Source organism: Gymnogyps californianus, chromosome 5 (genome assembly GCF_018139145.2).
Source record: "Gymnogyps californianus isolate 813 chromosome 5, ASM1813914v2, whole genome shotgun sequence".
Lineage (NCBI taxonomy): Eukaryota > Metazoa > Chordata > Aves > Accipitriformes > Cathartidae > Gymnogyps > Gymnogyps californianus.
The window spans coordinates 27,856,629-27,874,879 of record NC_059475.1 but is presented as its reverse complement, the minus strand read 5'-3'; the positions used below and the strand labels follow the sequence as shown (position 1 = coordinate 27,874,879).

At 50.4% G+C, this 18,251-nt stretch overlaps 1 protein-coding gene across 3 annotated transcripts in view; it reads left to right on the top strand.

Annotated features, from left to right (window-relative positions):
- CREB3L1 (cAMP responsive element binding protein 3 like 1) overlaps positions 1-17,610 on the top strand; it is a 46,521-nt gene extending 28,911 nt beyond the window's left edge. The window contains exons 3-12 of one of the 3 annotated variants that reach the window (XM_050897167.1): positions 863-1,023; positions 2,705-2,783; positions 3,738-3,895; positions 4,513-4,662; positions 5,469-5,527; positions 7,426-7,494; positions 9,893-9,992; positions 14,060-14,180; positions 14,649-14,895; positions 15,297-17,610. In XM_050897167.1, the coding sequence (XP_050753124.1) occupies positions 863-1,023; positions 2,705-2,783; positions 3,738-3,895; positions 4,513-4,662; positions 5,469-5,527; positions 7,426-7,494; positions 9,893-9,992; positions 14,060-14,180; positions 14,649-14,895; positions 15,297-15,333 (1,181 nt within the window). In that variant the 3' untranslated portion in view covers positions 15,334-17,610. Of the gene's footprint in view, positions 1-862; positions 1,024-2,704; positions 2,784-3,734; positions 3,896-4,512; positions 4,663-5,468; positions 5,528-7,425; positions 7,495-9,892; positions 9,993-14,059; positions 14,181-14,648; positions 14,896-15,296 lie in introns of all 3 variants that reach the window. The other 2 variants (XM_050897168.1, XM_050897166.1) reach the window with 2 other exon arrangements.
- Positions 17,611-18,251: the final 641 nt, after the last annotated feature.

The following is an 18,251-nucleotide window of genomic DNA, read 5'->3' as shown; positions in this document are numbered from 1 at the left end:
CACCACTGCCTGAATCCCAGCTCCTGAGATCTCTACTTCCAGTGATAAGCCAGGCTTACACCACAAATGTGCATGGGACAGAGCAGGCAGGGGGCGAGGGGAGCGTGCCCACACAGCTCCATTCAGTTCTCTTCAGACACGTCCTTTCCCTCACTGCTGCTTCTGTCCCTGCCAGCAATGGCAGTGGGGCATGGCTATAGGCAGCAGTCCGCCTGAGCAGCACGGGGTGGAGGAGGGAGCCTCAGAGGTGAGACTGAGGGGAGCAGCCGTGAGAGCAGCCTCACAAGCAGGTGCCACATTGGACTGCCTTCCACAGAAATGGACCTTCCTCCTCTCCTGTCATGCAACAAAGCTCTGGTACTTGGTACAACATCGGCGGGAGGCCAAAGCAGCACTGTCAGCCTTTCACTGCCATCGTGCTTGCCCTCTCGCCAGCTCTCTAGCACAGAGATGGTGCTATTCTTGGTAACACACCTGGCAGCTCTGTGATGCTGGCCATGCTGCCTAAGGAGCAACAGCCCAGCATCCTCCTCTCACTGAGCTCTAAATATAAACAAGCTCCAGAGGACGAGACTGAGACATCACTGGGGGAAAAAACCCTGCAGCTGTCCTCCAGCACTCGGGCTGCACAGTCAGAGCAGAGCAGAGACGCAATCCCTCTAGCTCTGTCCTGTCTGCTCGCCGCACGCTGGGGGTTCGTTCCCTTTTGTACTCTGTGTTGTGGGCCTGCACATGCTTGTGTGGTGACAGTGCTAAACTTGGAAAGGCAGCCTCCCCAGACAGGGGGAAGCTGTCTGCATGGCTTTTTTTTTTCTTGTCCTGTTCTTGCTGGAGTTTGACTTTCACGTTGTGCATGTTTCAGAGCTGGAGAATGGAGTGTGGTCGCTGGGGCCCAAGCTCTGCTCCATCATGGTGAAACAGGAACAGAACCTGGCTCTAGACCTGCCTGAGTCCCAGCTAGCTGCCAGCTCCATACCAGTGCTGAACCTCAACCCTCTGCAGAGACTGCCAGTCCCCGAGGAGGTGAGCCCGTCTAAGATCCATTGGGAAGCTGGGCTCTCACACAGTGGCACCCCTGGTGATGCGGACCCAGCCATGTGACCGCAGGGTCCTGCTAGGTGATTTACCTGCTGGACAGACAGGAGAAGGTGATATGAAGCCCAGATACTGCATTATTTGTCATTCTCTTGAAATGGCAGTCAGAGGAGCAGCACTCCTGATCTAGCTAGAACTGTGTTCTTGATTCCTGCAGTGAAGCTACAAGACAGCTTATCCTTTCAGAGAAAACAGTGGAAGGAGGGTTTTCTCCAGCACAGGAGGCTTTACAATCTTGGTTAAATACAAGCATGTTTCCTTGGCACAAAAGCCAAAGGCTTTTAAGCTTGCACTTGCTGAAGGCCTGTCCCCTCCAATCTGCCGGTATTTCTATAGCCAGTCTTGGTTTATTTTCATTTTTCAGAGAACAGTGTCAACTAATGTGATGCCAGTGACCCCACTATTCCTGAGTATAGACCCCTGCTCTGCCACTGTCTTTTTCATGGCCTTGGGCTTATCATATGGCCTCTCACTTTTCTCAGCTGCTCACTGGAAATGGAGGTCCCACTCCAGGTCCTGCTTGCTTTTTCCTATGAAGCAGCAGGAATTATTATTTCTAAGAAACAAGGGGTCAAGTCTTTTGGTCATATCTAAGTTCTTAAGAAGTCTGTTTGTCTGAAGGAGGCTCACTTACGCTACTGGTACGTGGGTGTAAGTTGGGGGCTCAGTTCGGCTGGCCTTGAGTCCAGCCGTGTTGGATGGGAAGGTCTGACCAGTATCACACAGACCTTGGCTATCTTGTAGCAGCTCAGTAGATAACAGTAGAGCATCTCTGGGATTCACTTCCTTTTTTCACTCATGCTGAGCATCTTCCCATTTAAACAACCATCCAAAACAAATGGGTACTTCCAGCCAAAACTGTGCACAAACTTCCTCCATTATTTACACAGCTTGAACTTGCTGTGCCCTCGAAGCTCTGCTGTGTGTGCTCAGCAGCTGTACCATGGTGCTCTCTCAGCTGTGTTTACAGTCTGGAGGAGTTTGCAATGTGTCTGTTTAGTGTAAAATCTCCCCCAGCCTATGGTGGGCTGGGGGCTGGCGAGCCAGGGAGCTGAGGGGCAGCGTAGCCCAGATGGGAATAAATCTACTCTTTATTTAACTCTCAGTCCCCTCCGATTGGAAACAGCTGCCCAGCGGCCCTGGTGAAAATCATGTGAGCAGGACAGGAGGTTTGTTCTGTTTCTGTTTCTGTACAACCTCTATACTCCCATTTCTAATGAAGGCAGATCAAAGAGGGACTTCCCATGGTAATGCATAGGGTTTTTAAATTGCACTGTCTGGGTCTAGCAAGGGAAGAATTGCCAAGGATAAAAGTCATCTCCCTTTTGGAGGTACTCAGTGCACTGCTTGGCAGCATATCCATCTGCCACTGCCTCTTCCTCTGCAAACATGTGTTTGCACTCTGTGTGCCCAGCAACACAGACTTCAGGGGGCTTATGTTTGGACTCTTGGTTTCTGTTATGTGTGGTGAGAGGCTGCTTTGGGGCAGAGCTGTGAGATGGGGCAGGACAGAGAGCAGGGGAGCAGCGGCTATGAACAGAACTGGTGGGAGCCCTCTGGGCAGGGGAGGTGGCAACGCCCAAGAGTTCTTTCTGCTTCTCCTCCACAGGCTCCCATAGAAATGACTCCAGCACCTGTGATCAAAGCTGAACCCAAAGAAGTGAACCAGTTTCTAAATGTACCTGCAGGTAAGAAGATAGAATTTGCTAGTTGACTTACATCCCTCTATATTACTCAGATATAGATCATTACTATACAGGGAGGAAAGACACCACCTGACAGCAGAGCCATGCATATAAGGTAGCACTGAGGCACAGACCAATAGAGGAGTGAGTGCTGCACTGTTCCAACTCAGATCAGTGTCTGGACCTGCAGCCATGCACAGAATTGTTCAGACAGGGACTCCCAGGCAAAACAGGCTACTTCAGAGTTGGAAATATGCAAGAGTGCCTTTAAAATCCTCAGAGAGACTGTAGCGTTATCCAAAAACAACCATCTGAAAGTCAGGAAATTCAGGATACAGTTTAATTTGAAAGAAACCCAAGCATCTGAAAATCTGCCGATGCACAAATGAAAGCACTATAGGAACTCCCACTGCCACAGAGAGACATTCCTTAGGCATATTCCCACCTCCATTAAGGCCCCCAGGGCTCACCAGTACAAAGTGGGGACAGTTTTCAAGTGCTTGGAAACCAACTGAGTGACCGGAGCCCCTTTGGATCAAGTGTGCTGGCAAGTGTGTGAGCCCTGCGGTGCTTTTGGAAGAGCTCTTCCCTTACAGAGCTTCCTGTACTTGTGAACAGGCTATGGAGCAAAACATCACAGGCTTTGTACTCCATTTTGTTTGACACCAGAATACCTTATTGCTTTGTAAATACCTTCACTGTCTTGGCAAAGCCCCTGCCAGCTCTCTGACTCCTGCAGTTCCTAGTTTAGCACATTTGAGGTCAGCCTCACCTCTATCTTGGGCAGTGCTCAGTCCAGCCTTGTTTTCAGACCCACCCCGTCTTGTGAGAGTCATCACCCTCTCCTTTCAGTCCTGTGTTATGGCAGTGCCTTTTCCTGTTGCTACTCAGGGCCCTATGCGTGTACCAACAGGCTGACATGAGAGCCATTGACTTGATCTCCTTATTTCTCAGTAGATGACCTGGTGCAGATGCCTCCAACTCCACCCAGCAGCCATGGCAGTGACAGCGACGGATCTCAGAGCCCCCAGTCCCTGCCTCCCTCCAGCCCAGCCCGACCTGCTGCTCGCTCTTCTACTGCCATCTCCTCATCACCTCTCCTCACAGCACCACACGTAAGGAGGCAGCAGGACGTCACTGGGACACAGGGCTCCTTGGTGCTCAGAGGGGGTTGGAGGCTTTCCGAGGCTCATGTGGAGGATCCTGCCCTTGTTAAGGTCTCCAAGCTGAAATGCTCTTGCAAGGAGATGATGTGATGTCTTAGCACAGGAATGTGGGGACAGGATGGTGCTCAGAGGAGTGAGGAGAGGCGCAATGAGTCTTGCACAATGCCTACCCGCAGCTACCTTGTTTTAGCAAGTGCTGTCTTTCACCCTGTACTTTGGGAAGTGGCCTATGCACTGGAGGACTTTCTGAGGAGGTTAATGGAAGAGAAAGGAATAACTGAGAATTCCCATAACCAGACGGTGTTTTAGCCATTACCCAAAAGTTCTTTGGCAGGGTCCTGCAGTGCAAGTGTGTAGCCAGTCTCACCATGAAGGAGCAGATGCCCTGCCAAGTAAAAGAGGAAGGCAGCTGCTGAGCTGTGCCCCCAGGATCAGGTTGAGAGCAGGAAAGAGCACTGCCCTGCACCTATTTGTACTGAGCCCCTAGCTCCTCTGCAAGGCTTTAAGGAGGATCACTGTGATAGAACTCCTTGCTGATGCTGACAGCTGCTCTCTGTGTGTTTCAGAAGTTACAAGGGACCTCTGGCCCGCTGCTCTTGACTGAAGAGGAGAAACGCACCTTGATTGCTGAGGGATACCCCATTCCTACCAAGCTGCCCCTCACCAAAGCAGAGGAGAAAGCACTGAAGAGGGTCAGGAGGAAAATCAAGAACAAGGTGACTGCAAAAAAATGTAACCATGCAGTTCCCATGATCCCAGAGCATCCTCAGCTGACCAGTGCTATAGTTACCCTCGCCTCCTCAGCTGCAGAGCAGCTCAGAAAAGGTGGGATCCTGCCTTTCGTACACTGGCACGAGCCTCCCAACCCACAGAAATGGTACCATGGGGCATCTCTACATGCATGCTGTGCATGCAGCCGTTATCTGGGAAGTGTGGCTTCCACCCCAGCTCCTGGGAGTGTGTGGCCTGGGATGGGGCCCACAAGCTAAGGCATCACAGATCAGACAAACCAGCCTGGTCAGGCCTTGCTGTGGGGGCAGGGAAACAAGAGCCATTGCATGGTGCAGGATGGGTGATGCACAGAGCTCATTAGCCAAGCAGAGGCTGGGAGATGTTAGACTGTGATTAGAAAGCATCCCATGGGAGAAATGATGAGACCCTGAATTAGTCACCCAGTGACTCAAAAGTGGTCTGGGGCAGAATCTGCCCAGATGGCCACAGCACATACCCATGTGAGTCAGAGGAGTTCAAAGCAACCCTAAAGATGCTCTCAGCAGCGAGGGGGTCAGGCATACTGCAACAAATGGTTGTGGCCTACAGGCCAAAGAAGGCTGCATACCTACAGCATCCATCCCTCCCAGTTTTGGCCTGGAGACCAGTAGGAATGGCAGACTGGAAGGCAACTTCCCCATTTACCTTTAGGGTGCTGTGTGTGCAGGGAACAGACAAGATGAGGGAGCCACAAAGAAATGTCTAGAGGCTTATGATACTGACTCCTCTCTGATGGCTGCCCCCCTCACAGATCTCTGCTCAGGAGAGTCGCAGGAAGAAGAAAGAATATGTGGAGTGTCTAGAGAAAAAGTAAGTTTCTTCTTCTCAGTCTTACCTTTGAAAAAGGAGTCCTGTCCATGTACAGCCCCCCTTTCTAGTGCTTTTGTCTCTGGGTTGCTCAGAGAGTACGATTCCTTGCAAGGCTGGCTGCACAGAAGTTTGTTTTGGGATCCTGCCCCTACTCCCCTCCCTCCTAGAAATCCTCTTGCAGAATAAAGATTGCTCTAGAAGCCTTGTGTTTCCAACTGCTTAGATTGGCGAGTCCCCTGCAGAACACAGGCCATTTTGGCTGCCAGCAAGGTGGGATTTTGGGTAAGAGTCATGTTTCCCCAGTAGAAGTTGCTTCTGTTTTGTCTGTCCCATAAGCAGCAGGCCCTCTGAGGGCACTGACCACAGCTTTTCCCCCTCTCTTCCCATGAGGGTGGACACACAAGCATTTGATAGCAAGAAAAACCTTGCACTACAGTTATCCCCCACACTCCCTCCCTTTCCACTGTTCCCTGCATGAGCTTTGTTTTTCTCCTTGCAGCCCTGAGGTCCTGCATGTATGGCAGGCATAAGCCTAAGGTGACATCACATGACACTGACAGGGTAGCAAATAACTCTTCAGGGCCTGATCCAGTGATCCCCTCTGTAGTAGCAGCCCCTGATGGGCATTCCCAAGCAAAGAAGAATGCCGGGATCCAGGTGCAAATTCACATTTCTGTTTAAATACCATCTTCTTCCCTCTTATTAACACCACCTGAGATCAGCAAAATGGAAAAAAAAAAAAAACAAACCTAACTTTTTAATTAACTCTCTCCCTGATGCTATTTATCTTCTCTAAGTGCACAGAAATGCTGAATAAAAACAGATGACTCAAGGCAGCTTCAATTTCTCATGCCCTTCCATAAGCAGCACCTTGGCATGCATGTGTGTGTCCAGGCATCAGAGCACATCACCTCCAGCTAGTGTCCCACATTGACAGCCAGATCCTTCAAGCCGGGGCTGGGGAGTTGGCTGGCCTTGCTCAAGTGGCAGGTCCAGGGCTTTTTTGTGCTGGGGCCTCTTCCCCAGACGTGGCTGTGGTGCCTGTATGTACTCAGCGGTTTGTTACGCTAGTAACATTGCTGTGACAGATGGCTTTCAAACAATGCCAGGTTTAAATGTGAACCAAAAGCAGCATTCAGTGAATTTTTTTAATGGAACAAGTCTTTGGTCAACTTGGCTTTCTGTAAGAGCTGGTTTGTCAAAACCTGTACTTGGGCCCTTCACCATTCAGTTTGACACCTTTGCTGCAAGCCCAGTTTTTACACGGAACGCCTGGTTCGGAGGCTGTGCTGGAAACCTCCAGCAGGATCAGGCTGTGTCCCTGGCCTGCCTTCCTCCGGGCCTGGAGACGTTCCCCTTCCTTCGTCCCAACTGCAGCCTAACCACTTTCCCTTCCGAAGCAGTGGGAGGGAGCCCGCAGGTTCTCTGCTGCCCTCAAGTGCCTGCAGTCGGAGCTGTCTCAGCATTTGCACAGAACTGCCTGGTTTTCATATGCAAGGCATGCAGCCAGGGCAGGTTCTCAGTCTGAGTGGGAGAGGCTTGAATATGTCCCCCTGTTCCTCTTCCATGCTCCTTAGGGGGGTTTGGAAGTGATGGAAATGCCTGCATAACTTTGGGTCTGTCCTGACTTGACCTGCCTGTCAAGGGGGCTACTGGCTCTCCCAGCCCTCAGGAAAGCCTGAACTGGGAACTGTCACACATAACTGTCCACCTGCAATCTCATCCCTGGTCCGTCGGGGCTGGCTACAACCAGACGGGCCAGGACCATCTGGCTCCAGGACCATATCTGCAGGTGATGGATGAGGCCACTGAGCCTCCACACCCCGAGAGAGGCAAGGACTACATTTTCTTTATGTCTGGCCTTTGTAACTAACTGGCTATGGGTGTTATTCCCGCAGGGTTGAGACATACACGACAGAAAACAATGAACTCTGGAAAAAAGTGGAGACCTTAGAAAACGCAAACAGGTAAGAGGGGCTAGACCTGACCCTCTGTGGGTAGGGCGGGGTGGGCAGGAAGGGAAGCCAGGGGAGAGCTGGGGCAGGGGGGCGAGAAGAGAAAGACAGGCTCCCCCAGCTCCTGGTGGGATGGGCGCTGCTCGGTGAGTCGCTGGTTTTCAGCCCGTGGCAGCAGCGAGGCAGCTGGGTTTGGTTAGCGAGCCTGGAATGTTTGTGTTGGGACGGCCAGGCCGCGCTGCAGCGAGGGGAGGGAGGGAAGGCGCGTTTCTCACGTCTCTTCCTCCTTCTCCCTGCAGCCCTTTGGGCTTATGCTGCCCTCCCCATTGCCCTCCAGGCCTCTGGCTGTCTCCAGGGCAGCTGCATCGAGGGAGGCCCTTCACACCAGCCTCTCAAACCCACTGTTTCTGCTCTTGGGCTCTTTGGAGGAATACAAGGCCCCGGGCATAATGTGGCTGTTTCAGGTTTCTCTTGAGAAAGAGCTGAACAGACTTGGTGAATACAGGGAAAGCCCATTCCTCTAATAAAGGTAGAGAACCCAGCTCCCACCAAATCCAGGGCAACTCCCTGTGCATGTGGTACCCTGGCCATTGCCCTGCCTCTTCCCCTTGAAAAGCAAGCCCAGAGAATCTCCCTCCCATCTGCTGCTGCTGCTCACCTGAAAGGAGCAAGCTGTTCCCACAGCCCCAAAGCAGGGCCCTGGCTCCCTCGCCCAAGAATCTGGTGAGCGCTTGTGCTCCTAATATGCAGAGCTGGCTGACTGATCACCAGGGGAATTTGCTTCCTTGGAAGCAAATAATGAAGACTCCCACCCCTGCAGTGGGGATGGGCAGCAGGAGCTGGAGGAGAGCCCAGCTCTGCTCCCTCTTACTGGGTGCAGCAGGTGTGAGCAAGGGCAGGGTCAGCTGCAGGGCTAGTGAGGGGGATGCTCATTTCTATAGCCCTGTTTCTATCACCCCCAGCTCAAATTGAAGGGGAGAACCACAGCCAGAGAGCCAGTCCCCCCACCCCACCCCTCTGCTGCCACTACAGCTCATGGAGTACCCCTTGAGGCTCTGCCACACTCCTTCCTCCCATCCATGACACAAATGCTGTGGCCCTGGCTTCCAGGCCAGCCACTGCTGCTGGGACCGGGGGCTGTCAGGCATGGTCTGGCTGAGGTGTGCAAGTGGCCAGAGCCTCCCATCTGCCGGAGACACGGCTGCCCAGCTGCTCTCATCCACGGGGCACAGCCTGCCGCCCAGCCTCTCTGGGAGTGCGGGCAGCCCTGCTGCTGAAAAAGCATGAGCCTCACCCTGCAAAATCGAGATTGGCCTAAAAGCCAGGAGATTTTTTTTTTTTTTTTTTTCAAAATACACATTGTGTTCTTTCTAATTGGGTTTGGTTTTTGAGCGCTGCCAGTGGGACGCTCTGTGCTTCTCTCCACATGTACAAGGAGCAGAAGAGGATTTGGAAAGAGATAAAGCTGGGATTCTCCTGCAATCTCCTGGCTCCAGGACCTGGCATTTTATAAAAGCTCAGACATATTTGTGTAAAACAGTCAGTGCTCCCAGGGGGAAACACACACTAGTCTGCATTTCAGTAATTTGCAGCCCTTGGGAACTGTGTGCTCTGTAGTCTCCCTCATCCCAGATTTCTTCACCAGCCCAGTGAAGGGTTCGGTGGCTCTTGGTGACACACCTACCACTGTTTTGTGTTTGTGCTGATGCCCATGTTCAGTTAAATGGGGCAGAGAGACCTTAGCACGTGTTCCAGCCAGGGCAGCCAGAGAATGAATTAATTGCTGAAATCAAGATTTGGCTTTGCCCACATCCCTCTGCAGAGTTTGCCAAGACTGAAGAAGCTGGAGGGGATCAAAACTGGTTTTTAATTCTCTCTCCACCATGTGGTTCAGGGCACAGGTTGAGCTGCAGAGTGTGTGTCTGAGTGAAGTGGGAGCAGGCAGGCTTGTGCTCAAGGTCTGACCTGACTACAAAGTTCAGCCTCCATCCCAGAGCTTGGTTTTCATGGTAGCCTGCCTCTCCATTGCTCTGGGAGATGACTGGCTGGGCTTTGAGGCACCCAGGAGTCCTAAATGAATGGGACATTCATAATGGTGGGTAGTTGCAGTGAAGGTTGTGGTGGATCTACTGGTGAGGAGACGGAGAGTGTTACCTCAACGTAACAGCACCTTGGGGCATTCCTCCCACAGTTCCTCCACACTTTATATCTCAAACTCACCCTTTTTTGTTTCTTGCTTCCCAAGCCTGTTTGGTCGGAGAACTTGGGCAAGATATAGCAAGGGGGAGATACTTGTTTTCACAAGAACGGAAAATCAGGGTAAAATATGAAGGGGGTAGTGGTATTCTTGCATCACTTACTGGCTGCTACCTCCTTATCAAGTTTTGATTTGGGTTATTTCCTGTCCCAGGACTCTGCTCCAGCAGTTACAGAAGCTGCAGGCTCTGGTAGCTGGGAAAGTCTCCAGACCTTACAAAATGGCTTCCACGCAGACCGGGACCTGCCTAATGGTATAAGCTTCATTTCCATCTTCCTTATTGGCCATGCTTCCCCAGACAGCTCTGTCGATTGCCTGTCTCTGCCCTCTTCCCTACTGTCCAGCTCTGTTGCCAGTCTGCTCTCTCCTTTTGTGTTAGAGTCACCAGAACTGGGCCCTGTGTCATACATACATCAGTAGTGTCAGTTGTTTATGCAACAGCATTAGAATAATTCCTGCATTTTCACTGTCTTGTTCTTTGGACAAAACAGCACTTTATTTGCTTTTCATTAGCTATCAGCCATTCGGCAAAAATCTTCAATGAGCTTCCATCATAATGGGTAGAGTTTTCTTGTGCTGAGTTGGTAATGCTTAATGTTTAACTCAGCAGGGCAGATGAACAGTTCAAGTATTCCTCCTAGTGGGCATTACCTTGTGTTTATCAGGAAGAAATGGCATCTGTTCTTGCTATGTCTGCACATCAGGCTTTGTGAAATCCAGTTGGAATTCTCTTCATTTGCCCTTTTGACTAAGCAAAATGATTGGGGGTTGTCTGTTGGTTTTGGTAATCCCTGTTTGCCTCTCATTTCTTATAGTGGAGGATCATGGTTAAGCAATATTGGCTTCACTGTGGAGTTTTGGGGCATGCCAGTGTGTGGCCATAGAGTCAATTGCTTATTCTTCATCTCATTTTTTGCCAGGGGGAAAGTTTCTGATCCATGGTAAAAATATAACCTTCAACCCTGTGATGTCTTTGCAGGATTGTCGTAGTAGCTGCTTGTGATAAATTTGTCATAGTTAGTTACCTATATTTAGTTATCACTTCTGTGCTGTTAACAGTCATGAAATACAAACAGATGGTGAGGTGCTTGCCCCACTTTCTCAGCACCCTCAGTGTCCTGAGGGGTTGTTTTTCGCTCTTGGTTCAATCAGTTTCCTGGGTTCCAGAGCCTCTGCTCTGTAATTTCCAGCACTTTCTCCTTTCAAAATCTGCTCAGACTTTTGCTACTCTTTGCTGCCCCCATGTCAGACCAGATTTTAATGACTGACTGACTTTTCTATTGGCTGCTCTGTGGCTTCATTCCCAAGTTCTTTCCACATTTTTGGGTGTGACCCAGCTGGGCCCAGTGACTCATTGCTCCTTAATGCAGCAGCTCATCAGAGCACCCCTGGCTCCAGCAATTCTTCATCGCTACTACCTGGAATGAGCAAGTCCAGAAGAGGTGGCTTCCAGACATCCCCTGTGCTGTAGGCTGATAAAATACCTAATTTAGCTTCCCAACAATGTCTTATCTCTCCTTGCTGCTCCCTTCATTCCACAGCATCCCAGCCCACACACCAACTCTCTCAGGCTTCCTAGCTTTGAAGCATTTCAAGAATTTGTAATTTGCTTTTCTATCTTTGGCCAGTTCTCTCATAGGCCTCCAAGTTCCCATTTTCCATTTTCAAATACAGCACTCCTTATCGCGACAGATGTGTAGAATCATCATGCCTTGCAGCAGGGGAGTGGAGCAGAGTACCCTTCTTTTTAGCCCTGTGTCATTCCTGCTGGATATTTGTCCAGCCAGTTCTTGAAGGCCTCCAGTAATGAGCAGTCCTCAGCCTCCTCAGGCAAACCATTCCAGTGCTTTGTTATCTTTCCCAGATAAACCATTCTTGCTATCTCATCTCAATCTTCCTTGCAACAGCTTAAGCCTAGTACAACTTCTTCTGCCCACTGTAAGCAAGATCAGTTTGCCCACCCTTTGTGCAGCTGCCTTTTACATATTTGAAAACTATTGTTTTCAAGCAACTCCCTTCAGTCTGCTCTGCTAAATCACCATGATTTCTTCAGTCTTCCCTTGTAGGCTGAGTTACTGAATCACTGCTGTTCCCAGAGCTCTCCTCCAGACTTTCTCCGATTGCCCCACATCTTTTTGGAAGTACAAGGCCCAAAGCTGGACACAGTGTTCCACCTGAAGGCCAGTACAGAGCCAGCCAGAAAGCCTGTTCATACTGCCCAGGCTGAGATTTGCCCTTTGCAAAGTGACACTGACCTGTGCCCTCCTTGTGCTCCATTTTAACTCCCAGATCCTCTTCTGTAGAACAGCTGCCTGGCCACATAGTCACTGACGTGTTTCCTCTGTTAATCAGTCCTGCCACCTCGCAGGTCTCAGCAGGTCTCGGCATTTGTCTGTATGGATCTGCCTGCTGTTCTCTTGGACCACTTCTTCCCATAGTCAAGATCATTCTGAATTTGAATCCTGACCAAAAGCCAGTCTGCTTGTAGTCTCTCCCATCTGCAGATTTGATACAGTCCATCATCCAAGTCAGGCTTAAAAATGTTGAATCTTGCCAGAGCCATAACGGATCTCTCTGCTACTCCATCTGCTACTTCCTCCCAGTTTGACAGTGAACCATTTGATAACTACGCTCTCAGGACGTCTTTTTTTGATTAATTTTGCCTCCACCTTTCCAACTGGTTTTGCAGTAGTTTCCTCTAGCTTAGTTTCCCTCGCTTTTTAAGAGGTCAAAATGGTGAGATGGTCAAAAGCTCTGAGATGAATGGTACTCAGAGTCAAACCAAGAGTTACTGTTATCAAGCGTCACAGAGTTTGAACTGGAACCGAATCAGAGCATCAATCAGAGTTAACCTGAAACAAAACAGAGTAAAAACACTGCTGGTTTGCAAAGCCCCAGTTGAAAGCCATGTTAAAGCAAGATGTTAAGTATACTGCTCTTTCCCAGCCCATAAAGCCTGTTTTGTTTTAGAAAAGAAGAACAGGCTTCACAGGGCTGGCTCCCCTTTCTGGAATTTGTGTGTTTGGCTGTGATAATTCCAAGCAACATCTATTCAGAATTTATTTTTTCCCCTGTTTTTGTGGAATAAGTGTTCTAAATGCCTTGTGTGCCTGATATGATGTGCTTAGACAGCATCTATGCTGTCCACATTTAATTTCCTTACTTTAAAACCAGCCATGAAGAGTCTGGACAATTAAAATCCCTCTTTACATAGTGTAGTATCCCTGTGCTATTATTTGATCTTCCACATCTCCTGGAATCCACTGGTGGTGAAAATTACCTTGATGTACCAGCTTCTGTGCATTACTTAGGGATGGCTATTCTGAAATAGGTGGCTATTCTGAAAAGCAGTCAAGCAATTGCTGGCTGTCCCCACAGGTCAAACTTCGCTAGTTTATACATAGGTAGTAGAAATCACCAACAGATGCATTGCCTCTTTGACGTGCTTAGTCTGAGCACTGAGCTGGCAGCAGCTAGTTATATATCACCCATGGCACGTGGGTATTCAGGTAATAAGCATTTGGCTCTGTATCATTTCCCATGTGTCCCCTCTCGCTCTGTACTGGTAGTTCCCTAAACTCTATAGAGTCCCTTACGGTCAGCACTGGCATCTCACTCTGAAGCTTTACCATTATGGCAGAATTTACAGACAGGGGTAGACCTACCAGAGGGGGATTTCCAGGGATTTTTCATCTGCCTCTCTCCTTTTATCACTGCCCAGTAGCTCTGACTGGTCTGCCTGACAGCAGAAGGCACGGACACATGGTCCTGCATACATGCATGTCAAGCATAAATTTAACCCTTTCCTTGGACTCTCCATCCTTGCTATCAGATATTAGGCGGCTGCAGTTTTGCAGTCATTTCTGTCCTCGCATGGACAGTAGCTTTACTTTGCTATGTGCTGTGGTACCTCACAGATTTCTCCCTGTGAGCTTGTTTTCTTACAGCCCACTACAGCTCCTACTGAGCAAATGGTCAGGTTCCCTTTGGTCAAGGCAGAGTTCATCCCTTCTGTTGAGTCTCCCTCTTTCTCAGCTTGTTCCCCAGCTATGCCTTCCACCATCTCTCGTCAACTGGACAGGCAAGTTCTCACCATTGAACCAGAAATACTTAAATAAAGCAACAGGAGGAAGCTTCTGACTTCTCTTCTTAGATTTGCAGCAGAGATTAGCAGAGCAAGCCCTTTCCCTCCCTGGGGGACCACAGCGACCCAGTTGTCAGCCTGACCACATGTTCTCACACAGCCTCGTGTTTGTGTGCTGCGGGGGGAGTGTTTCCTCACGGCTAGCAGCACTAACTCTGTGCTGATCTCCTCTCTAGGTGCTGGCACTCTGCTTCGTTCTGATCCTGGGATCCCTGATGCCCTGTCTCCCTGAGTTCTCTTCAGCATCACAGACAGTGAAAGCAACACCAGCACCAGACATTTACACAACTAGTAAGAGTGAGTCTAACATGGTTTCTCCATTTCACCCTGTCAAACCATTTCCAGCTCTTCTCTCGACACTCCTGGTTCAGGGGTAGCTTCCTCCCCTCAGTGCCTGTCCCATATGCTGGGCTCTGGCGAGGACAAGTTCCTGGCCTGTCAGTGGTACAAACTCTGATAACAGCACCTTGTTTGGGCCTGTTGTCGTTCTCTGCTAACCATTGTCCCAAAACATGACAAGCGTCAAAGGAAGGAACATGAGGGAAAAGTCCCAGGGCAGCATTTTCTGAAGAGGCTGTGTGTCCAGGCGGCCATTTGCCTCCTGAGGCTGGGGGGAGGTGGGTATCCTGCAGAGCAGGCCTCCTGCACAGTTACACATGGACAACGCCATAGCGGGGTGAGCATGTGCTGAAACCACCACTGTGACCCACACCTATTGCAAGAGACCTTGTCCTCATTGTTAACTGATGCTCTCCTCTTTTCCAGTTCAGTCACGGAGCCTCCTTTTCTATGATGAGGGTGCTGGCTCCTTAGAAGAGAGCTATAGCTCCTTCCTAACCATGGACCATCCTGAGGGGTGGGAGGCTGAAAAAGGGCAGTCTGAGGAGGGAAGGCCTCATCTGGCCAGGACACATGAGACGGCCAAATATCTGAGCAAATCCCAGCTGGAGGGTCCTGACCAGAACCGAACTGACCCAACTCTCGCCCACCTCAAAGAGCAATTCCATGAGAGGTAAGCAGGTGGGGGCCACCCTCCGAGCCCCAAAACACAGCATGGTATCTGGGAGTGAGCAGCAGGCACGTCCCCTCTGCTGCAAGCTAAGGACAGCAGAGCTGCCCGGGACAGGCAATTAGCTACAGAGCAGTGGCTGGAGGAGGCCAATGCTGGCAGGGAACATAAGACTAAGTTTATTTTCTAGAGCAAAAGTTTGGGACTCCATAAAGCAGTGTCCCACCGGCATACAGCTGAGGAGGACTGGGTGATTCAGGTGGTCCCAGGCTTGCTGGTCATTCAGTGCCCTGGGGAAGGGCTCCATCCTGGTCAGAGCAAACCAGCTGCACACACAGAGAGGCGAATTTGCATAGGAGGCTGCAATGAACCTTGACTGATGCCTTGTCTTTTCTTTTCCTCAGGGAGACAAGCTCCAGTGAGACAGCTGAATACTTGTAGCAGCTGCTGGACCTCAAGGCCTCATCTGTCTGATTGCAGGATTCCCTCCTCACCGAGCAACTGAGGGGACTTGGCGGGAGAGGACGCTGCATTCAGACACTCCTAAACTGGCCTTGGGTTCAGCTCCTCCCTTCCCCATGCCCCCCCATTAGTACTGATCTCTCTGAGGGGAGTCGCAGGACTGCCAGAACCAGCAATAAATGTCTGGTGAAGCCCTGAGACACCCCCTTCTCCTGGCCTTACCTCCTGCTTAAATGAGCACTACCCTATGGATGTGGGCTCACCTTGGAGTGGAGGGAGATCAGGGGAAGTCCCCAAACTATTCAGCTCACTCCCCAAAGCCTCCAGACCAAGGGGGCTGTCCCCAGGCGTGTACCCCTTGGCTACATCAGATGCACCTGAAGGAGAGAGAGAGAGTGCTGGATTTACTGTCCTGCCTGGGGGGCTTAGGAGTGGGTGATGATGGTGCTGGAGAGATGGCTTGGAGAGTTTGAGCTCATTCCTTCCCCTCCATCTGTTAGTATACTTCTGCTTCCATTGAGAGAAAACCTAGTTCTTCCTTGCTCTAGTTTTCTCTTGATGGACATGCCTACATAACTTCCATGCCAACTATCTGCAAAGATCTGCACACAAACGGAGTGGGGGAGACAGATCCCAGACAGATAAACAACCGTAAAAATTAGCCAGCAACTTCTGGGCAACCAGAGCTCTGAAACAGAGAACAACTTTCCCCCACAACCCACTTCTCCTCACCCTCGGCATCCTTGCTTTGGCAGGGGTGGTATTTCCCTTTCTGTTCCCAGCTTGGGCCCTACAGTGCAGTGCTAACCAGGTCAGTGGCCTTCTCACTCTCCATTCTGCAGGCCTCCCCCTTTGAAAGTGGGTGAGAGAAACCTGCTCCCATAACCTGATCCCCATCCCAGCTCTCCATCCCCAGTTGTGCTTCATGCCAAATGGGGTCTTTCTAGGAACCACCAAGGAGAGCTCTGCAGCCCATTGGAGGGCTGTCAGGTAGCCATCATTCCCCTCACATCCTCCATGTGCACAGCAGTGTTGTGAAAGCCACTGAGGACATACTGGCATCTCTGGTGACAGGTACATCTGTCAGGAAAGAGGTGGCATGTTGGAATTGGCCAGGGTCACCAAAAACTGGTTTAGACCTCTTCCTTCTAAGTGCTGGCACCAAAGGTAGCAAACTCTTGCCATACCACCCTTCAGGCCAGACTTGCCAAGTTTGGTGCTGAAATGACCTCATCTCAAGCCTATGCCATCCTCTTTAGCACCCAGACACCCATTTCTGACCCTTCTTCCTCCCCGGCAAAAGCCCTGCTGAAAGGCTCAAGTGTCTCCTTGCTCCATTCCCTCAGCTGCCATTTGATGGAAGGACAATGTGGGACATGAGTGTCGGAGATCTGGGATGTGGCAGGTTGCCCTGTGTTTGTACATGGGAGTCCCTGTGCACTCTGCCAGGTCTCACAGCAGGCTCCTCTTTGGCTTGTTTCTCTTCAAGCACCCTGGACTCATTCTGCACTGCCCCAGCCTCTCCTCTCCCCCCAGGCTGGGAGTGGAGATGGCTCCCTGAAGAGGAAGGATGGGATGGCTCTTGCTCAATGACTGGGAGAATTGAGGGAAGGGCCCTCGCATCCCTCTTTTCTCCCTTTTGAAAACTGGTTTTGCCCCCTGAAGCCATTTAGGATGAATTTGGACACAGCTAGCTGCAACCATACATGCGTAGCCAGTGGGGTGAGGAAGAGGAAAGCCTTCAGCATAGCTCTGCTCTTCTTGAGGTTCACACAGGACCCGCTGGTCACCAGATACCACTGCATTCCCCATCCTCTGCCTCCACCCCAGCACAAAGAACCACTGCCGGGTCCAAGCACACCCTCCGCCACCCCAACACTTCCACTGAGCATGTCCCCGTGCCTCCCACTCCCACCGTTGTACAGAGACCAAGAGCAGAACTCGTTTGTACATAATGAACCTTATTTTGTATTATTGCCGATCCCTTAAGATATTGTATTTTGGAGACTCTCAGATCCTATTTTCAGTATTGTATTTTATTAAGAATTAGTGCGGGCTTGGCATCTATGAACTTCTTTCTTGTTAGCAGCTCACTTTCCCCTTATACTCCAGCAGCTGCCTCTTCCCTCCTGTTTGGTTTTTGTTTGGGTTTTTTGTTTGTTTTTTTCAAGCCACCTTTTCCCCTCCTCCTATCACTTGCTCTGCATTTGCTTAGTGAAGCAAAATAAAAATAAAATAAAAAGATGCAGCATCAGCCCTGGGTTGATGGGTCCTTTCATTGAGGCGTGGTTGTCACGCCAGCCCACATGCACAGCTCCTCGCCTCCTGCTCCTGACTGTCCCGTTCCCTGGCCGCATGCAGAATTGGTTCAGTGCTGGGACCTCATGCTCGGTGTCAGGGGCTAGAAGCGAACTTGCGTGTTTCATTTCCAGCAGCACTGTGATTTCTTCTGCAGTTCTGAACAAGTCAGAACTGTTCTGCCTCAGTTTCTTCTCCCCCTCCGAAATACTGCTAACATCATGCTCTCCGAAGGAAGAAGATCATGGAAGAAAGTTTATGAGGTGCAATGAGCTCCTCTGATGAAGGGGCTGTGCAGGGGTCTGTATAACAAAGACATTGCTAGTAGCACCGTGGCTCTGGTCCCATCCCGTCTGAAAGAATACTTAAATCCTTCTGTTAACTGTAAAAGCAGAGCTGCTGCGCTCAGATCAGTAACAACTTGGGACCTGGCTGTCTGTCAGCCTGTACCTCTGACAGTTCATTTACATCTGTGAAAACTGATAGGTTTTGTCCTGATTTTGTGTGAAACACAAGGCAACAGGAGGTCTAGAAAACTAATCTTCATTTTCTAGAAAGCTCCAAGTGGGTTCGTTAGGATTAGGCCATTGAAACAACTC